The sequence below is a fragment of the Nicotiana tabacum genome, unplaced genomic scaffold (assembly GCF_000715075.1).
Source record: "Nicotiana tabacum cultivar K326 unplaced genomic scaffold, ASM71507v2 Un00353, whole genome shotgun sequence".
Classification (NCBI taxonomy): Eukaryota; Viridiplantae; Streptophyta; class Magnoliopsida; order Solanales; family Solanaceae; genus Nicotiana; species Nicotiana tabacum.
This window is the reverse complement of record NW_027438590.1, coordinates 1-10,529: the sequence shown is the minus strand read 5'-3', so window position 1 is coordinate 10,529 and position 10,529 is coordinate 1. Positions and strand designations below refer to the sequence as shown.

The 10,529-nt window shown below is 32.5% G+C and overlaps 2 protein-coding genes across 3 annotated transcripts; both read right to left on the bottom strand.

Annotated features, from left to right (window-relative positions):
* On the bottom strand, positions 1-4,033 carry LOC107796014 (putative leucine-rich repeat receptor-like protein kinase At1g68400). 2 transcript variants are annotated; one of them, XM_016618724.2, is made up of 3 exons: positions 3,314-4,033; positions 1,682-2,344; positions 1-915 (listed from the first exon to the last, which is right to left on the bottom strand). In XM_016618724.2, the coding sequence occupies exons 1-3, from the start codon at positions 3,975-3,977 to the stop codon at positions 332-334; spliced, it is 1,911 nt and encodes a 636-aa protein (XP_016474210.2). In that variant the 5' UTR covers positions 3,978-4,033; the 3' UTR covers positions 1-331. The 2 variants fall into 2 exon arrangements, with proteins under 2 accessions (XP_016474210.2, XP_016474211.2); XM_016618725.2 differs by having other exon boundaries at positions 1,682-1,975.
* A 5,674-nt stretch (positions 4,034-9,707) lies between these two features.
* LOC142179101 (NDR1/HIN1-like protein 13) lies at positions 9,708-10,522 on the bottom strand (the record flags this gene model as incomplete). The annotated part of the gene is made up of 1 exon (XM_075248925.1): positions 9,708-10,522. A coding segment is annotated over one exon (639 nt), but the record flags the coding sequence as incomplete, so codon positions are not given.
* Between the last annotated feature and the right edge of the window lie 7 nt (positions 10,523-10,529).

Genomic DNA, 10,529 nt, shown 5'->3' with positions numbered 1-10,529 from the left:
GTGACCCTATTAATTTTTTTTATTTCATTCTCTTTCACTAATAGAATTGTAAAAAATGGACAATACATGCAAGAAAACCAAAAAAAAAAAGAAAAAAAAAAATTAAAGAACAATATAGTAATTGTGCCAAATGACACAAAAAACAATTATGAGAACAATTTTTTAGGAAAAAAAAATTGAAAACAAAAAATCATCATGGCTAATTGACTGCCAAGAAGAAAATCAATAGAGCTCATCAACATAAGGAGAAGAATTAGAAGTAAAGAACCGAGAAATCTCCGAGAGTTAGTAACGCAAGGTCTGAAACTTGGTGAATAATGAGTCAACCTCTCTATCTGTTCTCCGTTTTCCTAATTTCTTCAATCATTTTCTCCACCACAATCATCTTTGGCCTATCTTTTGGAGATGAAACCAAACAAGCCATAGCAACTTTTAGAAGTGCAACCATTTCATCTTCCATTTCTTTATACCTTGCAAGTTCAAAATCAAACACATCCCAAGTCCATTCTTTATTCACAACTCTTTGTACCCATTTTGTCAAACTTGTTTCTCCTTCACTTGTTGCAATTTTACCTGTCAAAATCTCTAGTAAAACAACTCCAAAGCTATAAACATCACATTTTTGAGAAAGTTTTCTTGGATTTTGGTTTGTGTTCATGTTGTTTTGAGTTGATAATTCTGGTGCTTTGTATCCATTATTTGATGAAATTGGCATTTGTAAGAGCAAATGGAGACATATATCAGAAATACAAGCATTGCCAAAATGATCAATTAGTATGTTTGATGATGTGAAATTTCCATGGTAAATCTTGGTTTTGTTGTAACTATGCAAAGAAGCAAGTCCTTTTGCTGCTCCTAATGCATATTTTAATCTTGTTGACCAATCCAATGGTGTTCTTCCTGGTCCACGATTTCCTGTACGTTTAAGTTTTATGCACGGACAACGTAAATAAAATATTTACACTATAATAAATGTAACAAACTATAGTAAGTGTAGACAAGTTATCTGGAAAATAAGACATACAACATGTTATAAAAGCTTAAATCTTATTATTTGCACTAACAATATATATTAGTTAAATTTTAAATCAACTAATCAATTACGTCTCAATCCCATAATAATCAGGATTAATTATATGAATTCTTTATATCCATTCCATTTTATTTAGTAATTTTATCCTAATATTAAACACTACAATGTGTTAAGACAAGATAGGGAATTTCTAGAACTAAGGTTTTCTCTAAATTTCACACTTTAACTCATACAAGTTTCTAACAAAATAAAAACACTTCTTGTAAATACTAGATCTAATATAAGTGTAACAACTACAAAAATAACTAACTCTCAACTCCAACTAGTTTGTATCCTATGTGTCTTTTGTTTCCTCATATTATATTCTTTAACCACTGAAGGAGAGCCCCGGAGAAATGATAAAGTTATCTCCGTGTGACCTATAAATCACAGGTTCAAGTCGTGGAATCAACTATTGATGCTTGCATCAGGGTAGGCTGCTTATATCACACCCCCTTGGGGTATGACCCTTCCCTCGATCTTGCGTAAACGCGTAATACTTCGTGCATCGGACTATCCTTTTTTATATTCTTAACTAAATCTACATTGATTATGTGAAATTGCAATAATTTAAACTTTGGAATAAAAAGAAAAGATGAAAGAAATTACCATGTAAGAGGTTATGAAGACTTCCATTGGGTAGAAAATCATAGACAAGAAGCAACTCCTCTTTAGAAGAATAATAAGCTCTAAGTGACACAACATTTTGATGTCTCAAACCACCAATCAATCTCAAAAATCCATCCAAATCCTTCATTTTCTTTAACTTTTCAATCACCCTTTTCACTACTACAACATCTTTACAATCCATAGCCACTTTATAACTAGTTCCAACACTCCCTTTTCCTAATATCTCAGCTGAAGCCTTCAATAAATCCTCAACTTTACTAAATCCTTTGCACCCTTCAAAACAGACCATTATTGCAAATTGATCACTTTTTTTGTCCTTTAAAATATGGCCATATTCAAATGAATGGTACAAACTTGAACTATTACTACTATCATGATATTTTTTGACCTTATTGTAAATTTGTTTTTCTTGATTCTTCTTTTTTCTGTAATAACAACACCATGTTATTACTAAAACTGTCAGCATAACTCCCACTGCATCAATTGTGACTATCAAAAGAAACATGTTTTCACTTAGATTTTTCTTCTTTTGATTAGGAAAGTTGAGTTGTGAGGGATCAGTATTCATCACAGTTGGATTACTATTCACTGTTTCACTCGGGCAAATTGATCGTAACGGATATCCACAGAGGTGAATGTTTCCTGTAAGAAAAATACATTAGCTTTCACATTTTGTTTTTCATAAAGCGAAATTGAGGAGGAGGGGAAATTGGATCACCTTGGACGAGTTGAGTTATGACCGTTAATTACTTCAAGATTATTTGCACCATACGGCCTTTTTTGAAGCCACTCTTCAAATTCTGTCCCTTTTAGTCCAATTGACTAAGTTTCAACTTAGCTCACTGAAATAACGGGGACAAAATTTAAATAGTGGCCTCCAACAAAGCCATTTAGTGCAAATAATCCATTTTCTATTCATCTTAACTCAAACTATTTTGACCGAACCAAACTGACAGGTTAGTCCTACCCCACTGAAACAACGAGGACAAAATTTAAATAGTGGCCTCCAAAAAGCCATATAGTGCAAATAATCCATTTTCTATTCATTTTAGTTCAGACCATTTTAACCGAAACAAACTTTAGACGGGTTAGTCCTAGCTCATTAAAACAACGAGGACAAAATCTAAATAGTGACCTCCAAACAAGCCATATAGTGCAAATAATCCGTTTTTATTTTTTTATTTTAACTCAACCCATTTTGATCGAAACAAACTTTAGACAGGTTAGCCCTAGCCCACTGAAACAACGAGGACAAAATTTAAATAGTGGCCTCCAAAAGAGCTTATAGTGCAAATAAGCCGTTCTTTTCCATCTTAACTCAACTCATTTTGACCGAAACAAACTTTAGACAAGTTAGTTCATAACTCTTATTGATTTGACTGGTTTTGACCCGTTCAAGTTTGACCTGACTCGCCTATCTGCTAATATTACCCGTAAAAATAATAATAACAATAACAACAACAAACCCAGTGTAATCGCCAGGTGAAGCCTGGGGAGGACAATGCGTACGTAGTCGCCAGGTGCAGTCTGGGGAGGACAGTGCGTACGCAGATCTTATCCCACCTTTAAGAAGAGAGGTTGTTTTCGATAGACGTTGGACTCATGAATTACCTGTAAAAGATGCTACTGGAAATTTGGATAACCAATTTGGAATTTTCCCACTAAAGTTGTTGCCAGAAACATTGAAGTCCTTAAACGAAGCAACATGTCTTGTTTCATCCATACCAAGTGATCCACTAAACGAATTAAACTCAAGTTGTAGAGTCATCAAATGTGGCAATTGATTCAACTCAGTCACCGGAATCTCACCGGAAAATTTATTATACGACAAATCAAGTCGTCGGAGACGCTTTAAACGATAAATCTCAGGTGGGAATTCACCAGAAAAGTTGTTGTGTGACAAATAAACATGTTTGAGATTAGGCCAAGAATTGAAATTTGGAAATGAAGTGAGAAAATTGTTGTGTAAACTTAGGTGACGAATTTGAGTAAGATGAATTAAAGGGTGTACAGAACCTGTAAGATTTAAGTGATTAAGTACAAGTTTAATGACTCGACGAGTCATGGGATGACACGTAACGCCTAGCCATGAAGAACAAGGATCATTATTTTTGGACCAAGAAATGAGAAAGTTTGAAGTGTCAACTTTGGATTTGAACGTTAAAAGAGATGAAAAATCATCGGAATGAGATATGGTGAAGAAGATGGAGATGAAGAGAGAGAAAGAGAGAAATTTAGAGAGAGAAAAATGGTTTTTTGGATTCAGAGGTACCATTTTTCTTTTTTGGAGAGGTTTGTTTTCTTTGGAAAAAGTTTATAGAAGAAGAAGGAGAATGAAGCTGTAACATGGTTGTATTGGATATTATTATCGTCTTATGATGATGTTGACATTACCGTTGTCTTTAATTATTTGTATTTTTCCATCCTTTTATATTTCTTTAATTTGCTAATAAATTCTCTTTTTTTTTCTTTTTTGAGAATTTTCATTAAATAAAGACGGTTCAACTTAATAGTATAATAATGGTAATATTATTTCCTCACCAAGTGTTTTGGTCTCCGCTTCTTTTCCCTTTTTAATTATGGTTCGCCCTTCTCACAAAAATATGCAAGTAAATATTCATTTAGACACTTAGACACTTGAATTAAGGATTGTTCCAATCGAACATGATAAAGTGTTCTTATTAGACATTTGTTGGAAAAATTTAAAAAAATAGCTCTTGATTTTCTTCTTTTAATGGAGCGAGTATTTTGTTTATTGAAGCAAGCATTTTATTTTCAGTTGATTGGGTTCTTTTAAGTGATATGCCTTATTTTTGTTTGTTATAACAAAGACTTATATTTTATGTGCATAATTAAAGAATGTGGCATATTTTAAGCAATTAATTCATTCACGTAAATACGTAATGGGCACTTGAGAGCACTTGCAAAAGATTTTTCAAAGTTTGAGTTGAAAGTGTATAATAGAAATATTTTATTATGTGTTCAGATACTCAATTAATATATGCCTTAGTTCCAGTCTACATAAAATATAGTGACAAGTATAATTAAGGGGTTGTCGATGTTTCGACTAAGGTATAAATTACAAAGCAAAACAAGATTATCTTAAAGTAATCTTCTTGGTGAAGTATTGGAAAGAAAAATGTGGAAGGTATAGAAAGAAAAAAGCAAAAAGGAAAGGAAAGAGTAAAAAATTAGAAAGTGGCATTAGGTGTTTTTTTGGTTCTTAATCTTAGCTGTGAAGTGATGACTTGTGTTATGATTAAAATTTGGTGGATTATTAATAAATGAAAAAGAAATTTCTTAGCATTTTTGTGCACACCATAATGGAAATTACCATTCAATTATTCGTGAAAGATGCGTGTTCCTTTTTTTTTTTTTTTTTTTTGCCTTTTAAGGTATATGTTACCGTTAGATTAACCCATTGGGTCAATTCATCATTGGCTAACTGATAAGAATTAAAGCAATATACAATGTTTTGTGTACTAATGTGTACTCATTACTAAAAACAACAACTACTAATTGAAATAGGGGATAATATATAAGATGCACCATGTACTTGTGCGAAAAAATCAATTTCACACTTAACTTTTACGGGCGTCTCATTACCTCCTTATACTTGTCCGAAGTGAATTTAATACGTCCCTGAAAGATGACATGGCAAAGAGAAAAAGAATACTTCTTAAACGCGAGTGAAGAGCCAAAAAAAAGGTTTAAAACTCATTAAATTGTACATGTGTCAAATATTTAATGGACATTATGTATTTAATACACTTAATTAGCCGTGACCCTCTTTTCTTTTCTTAATCTTTTTCCTTTTCTTTCCCCAACTTTTCTTGTCTCTCCTCCTTTTATTTTTCTATCAGCAAAACCTCCATTGATGTCAATCCCCCTTCCTCTTCCTTAAAGAAAATTAAGATGAAAAATTAATCAAAGAGTGCAAAAATCACCGGCTGTATTTTCATATTTGATTAATGAAAACCCATGAAAATGATTTAACATGGAAAAACTCAATTAAACTATAAAATTCGACCAAATGTTGGCCGGAAAAATTCCTCCGAAGCCGGCGAGCTTCCATTTTCTCCGGTCAAACTCCAAGCATGTTCATATCTCTCTTCTTAATTTATTTCCTCTTGGTATTACAATGCCAAAAATCTTAATTAACCTGAAAACTATTTATCTAAATAAAAAATATTTAATTGGGGTGAAGGGTACGACGAGAGTCTGAGATAAGAGATTTTCAGAACAAATATAAGGAAAGAGATGCAAATTTATCAAAATAAAAAAATAAGGAAAATGAGTAATTTTTTTTTTTTTAAAAAAGAAGTTAAAATCAAATTGAATGTGGTGTGGTAATATGTGGCCAAGCCATAGGGAGAGTGTGCAACACTTTCCACTATGCGACTGGTTGTATATGTCTCAGGGAGGTATTAAATTCACTTCGAACAAGTATAAGGTGGAAAAAGAATGTTGATGGTAGACTATAATCTCGTATTTTAGTCGTTTATTACACTCTAATTTACTGTACTTTAATTGAGTTTGAGCTTTAATCACTAGTATTTTGCACTAATTGCGTGTTTTATGCCTTGTAGGAGTGATTCCGAGCTATGTAGATGTTATGGAACGAATTCGAGCTATTTAGATGTTATGGAACGAATTCGAGCTATTTAGATGTTATGGAGCGAATTCGAGTTATTTGGAGCTTTGAAGTATGAGCAAAAGCCCAAGGGATTAAGCCGGGATCGCGTTTGGGAGTCGAGAACCACGTTTGGACTTAAAAAACGAAGCAAAAAGGCAGACTCTGAGAAAAACTCACAACTGCGGCGTGTGGGGCGCCGCGACTGCCCATTGTTGCTGCTGGTTGATTTTGCACGCTCTCTGATAAAGTCCATTACTGCCCCGCTTGGCGCGTTGCCCCATGCAGCGCGCCTGTGCAATATTTACAGAGTTATTATCCCAGTTCGCGTAGGAAAAGGTATTTTCGTCTAGGCCCGACCCTACTTGGTATAAATATATGTAAAAACGTTATTTTTAGAACTTTTGACAGACTTTTGACCAAGGGAGAGCACATAGCCGCGGTGGAGGTCGGGTTTCATCTTTTCTTTGACCAAACTTAGTAATTTTTATGTCTCTTTGTATGATTTGTTGTTTGGCTACCATGTCTATGTGGAGCTAAACTTCACGTTCTAGGGTTGTGGTTCTTTCATGACTATTGTTATTCGGATATTGATTTTACTTTCTTGATTTATCATATTAGTTTATTTATTCAATCTTGCGTTTAATTATTTGATTGCTTGATCACCAATTAAATACTATCTACGAATCTAGAGTTTAACTCGAATTGCATATAGGATTGAACCTGGGCATCGGGGAACGGATACGCGGTTAGGATAGATATATACCTAATTGCCTTGCTTGGTTGATTTACAGGAATTATAAATGCATTCTTGTTACTTCTAATTCCATATACATATAGGCGTTAGGTTAGTTTGAATAGGCGAGTAAGTACTCGACAGATTCTTATGAGAAATATTAACCCTGTTAACCAATAAACTAGATAAATTCGTTAATCAATTCAATTGAAGAATACAATAGGATTGTTAGATAATCGATAACCCTAGATCGTTTTCATCATATTGATAATATAAAAATCTGTTCTTCCTCTGTTTAAAGTTCATTAGTTATTTTTTTTTAGTTTAATTACTTTAGCATCACTACTTTTGGGATTAATTCTTGTTTAGATAATTAGGATAGTCTAATTTAGTTAATAGTTAATCACAAGTTCTTGTGGGTTCGACATCCGACTTTTAGCCACTTTATTACTTGACGACCGCGTATACTTGCGTGTGCGTTTGGCCGCAACAAATGCCCATAAAAGTTAAGTGTGAAACTTATTTTTCCGCACAAGTACACGGTGCATCTTATGTAATATCCCAATTGAAAAACATTGGTGTAATTACGTTACATACATCAATAATTTTTAATTAGTTTTTTCGCATTAGAAAGTGTCTAATAGATATGTTACATTAAAAAAGTAAAGGAGGAAATATTTTGAATGACTCTATAAAACTTGTGTTATACATAATTGACGGGACACATTTTTGGAACATATTGGGCGAAGGTCAAGTGCCTAAATTTTCCTTGTAATAACATAATTGAGGCATACGACATGCTTAACATCTCATGAACAATTTGTCCAAACACAAATTATACGTGTAAAATTTTAGGATATTGTCATGAAGTTTTAACTTTAAAATTTGAAACTTAGCTATTTTTCAATTACTGAGGCTGAAAAGCAAATATTTGTGAATTTTACTCGACTAAGAGGCCGTTTGTCCATTTTTTTTGAAATCAACGTTTGGCCATGTAATCTTCAATTTTCAATTGAAGATGAATTTCAAAAGTTTTCGAAAATTTAAAAAATTCCAAAAGACTGTTTTTCAAAATTTTCACTTCAAATCACTCACAAAAATTTAAAAACAACCCAAAATTGTATTCATGTTCAAATACAACTCTAACTTTCAAATACCATTTTCACTTGAAATTTATTTTCAAGTTTTTTCGAAATTTTACAATTTTTATGTCCAAACGCCCACTAAAAGTAGCCAAACATTCCCTATTGTTAGTGGAAAATTAACGTGGATGCGGAAACTCTTCTTCCCATTACGGATGATGTCCTTCCCTATACAAAAAAAGTCCTATTTATGGGCTTGATCATATTGTAGGAAAAGGGATTGTTACAATAAATAGCCAGTCAGATATAATGTTTACTTTTTTTAGTTGGTATATATAGATTATATATTGATTATACACAATTATACATATATTATACATAAATTATACATATAGTATATATTCGCGGCTATTTTTAGTTTAAAAGATTAAGTGAGAAACTTTTTGGGTAATTCAAAAATAGTCAGATTTACAAGTGGTAATTGAAAAATAGCCACAGTTTCAAAATGTAATCGAAATTTAACCATTTTTCATATAAAGATAAATCTGAACGAAAACACTGTCCAAATCCGAAAAATACTCCAGCATAATATATTGGAGTTCGAATTTTGTACATGTGAACTTCCAACATAATATACCGGAGTTACATCATATTATACTAGAGTTCCAGTATAATATAATGGAGTTCCAGAATAATATACTGGAAGTTTATATACATGTGCTCCAATCTCTAGTATATTATGGTGGAACTTTCCGTTTGCTGAAGTTCCAGCATAATGCTGGAAGTTCATACACATGTGCATCAATCTCCAGTATATTATGCTGAAACTTTCTGTGTTTCATCAAAATAGTGGCTAATTTCTAATGACTTTACAAACGCTGACTATTTTTTAATTATCAGTCCGAAAACTGACAGACCGGTGCTATTTTCACAAATTTTTTGGGTTAATTCTTTGTGGGTCGCATCAGTAAGCTTATCGAATGAGGTTTTGCTCTAGCATTATCTAAGGCCCAATTGGTACTTTTGAAATCCAAGTCCTTGGTTGTCTTCTTTTGTATCAACTGTTTAATAAATAAATAATTCTCTTTTTATGAGCAAATATTAAATTCGAATTTAACGTTATCCCGAAGAGGTAATTTTTCATCTGAATTGCAGTAAGGTTGAATTGTGAGATCATGAGGAATTTTTATTGGGAAAAATGAAAAGAATCAATAAAATGCCAGGCAAATAGCAAATTAAGTTGTAACTTATAATTAGAATCTCCAAGAAATTTAAGTATGTTTGCAATAACAGAATTATAATGACACAAAAAAGTATAAGGAAACAAAACAGAAATACTATTATATTTCCATACCCTCTGCTTCTTTACAATTCATGATTAAAAAAAAGTAGAATTAACCCAAATAACCGTCTATTCAAACGATTAAATTAAAAATAGACAGCGGATATATATTAGATGTAATCATATATAATATGTATACAACTGTGTATAATCAATGTGTAATTCATGTATACCGGTTAAAAAGTATAAACAGAAAATCAGACCGGATCCCAAATAAAAAATACTCAAAATTCTCTATTATGCTTGTTCTGCTAGGAGTTTACAAACAATCCCAGAAAACAATTTGAAGAAAAAAAAATGATTACACTTGACCCAAAAAAACCAAAGAAGCAATAGTAAATTCCCAGACCAAATTGAGTTGAAACCAAAAAATAAAAAGAAATTTTAACTAGAAAGTCCATCTCAAGATCTTAATTCTCAAATCAAACTTACATTTAGCATTAGTAATTGAAGCCACGGTTGGAATTTTCCCTTTAGGAATTAGTCCATGTATATTATCACACGTTACTCTAATTCCCACTTTTTTACTTTTCAATTTGTCCATTTGCACAACCATTTTTGTATCCAACAATATCTTCACTGGCAATCCATTTTTTCTCTTCAGCTCTGACTTCAAAGTTGAAACTGAATCCACATCAAGATCTTGTGACACCATTGACAATGTTGAATGTATATTAGTAACATTATTTGGTATACTAATAAATCCTGGAAAAATACCATTTCCTAGAACAATTTGGTTTGTTGATTCTGCTGTTAGAACAATTGGATCATAAGTGTAAATAAGTTTCTTGTTTTTATTTTTCGTAGAGAGAGTGATGTTGAATTTAGTGGTGAGTTTTGTAGTGTCGTCAGAAGTTGTAGTGAGGTTAAATTGTGAGATTTTGAGAGAAGAAATGGCGAACGAAGGAAGTTGAGGGTGGTAAAGGACGTAAAAAATAGCACCAGCAATAGCAGCAAGAACAAGAATGGAGAAAATGATGAGTACAGACCAGAAGCAACATAAACAGAAACATCTACGACAGTTGCAATGACGA

Bases quoted from the DNA above. Each gene is read 5' to 3' on its own strand.
- LOC107796014 (XM_016618724.2), bottom strand. From the start codon at position 3,977: ATGGTACCTCTGAATCCAAAAAACCATTTTTCTCTCTCTAAATTTCTC. The intron at 2,345-3,313 runs GTAATTCATGAG...TTTTTCTTACAG, and splicing joins TCCAGTAGCATCTTTTACAG to GAAACATTCACCTCTGTGGA. The intron at 916-1,681 runs GTAATTTCTTTC...TTAAACGTACAG, and splicing joins TCTTCATAACCTCTTACATG to GAAATCGTGGACCAGGAAGA.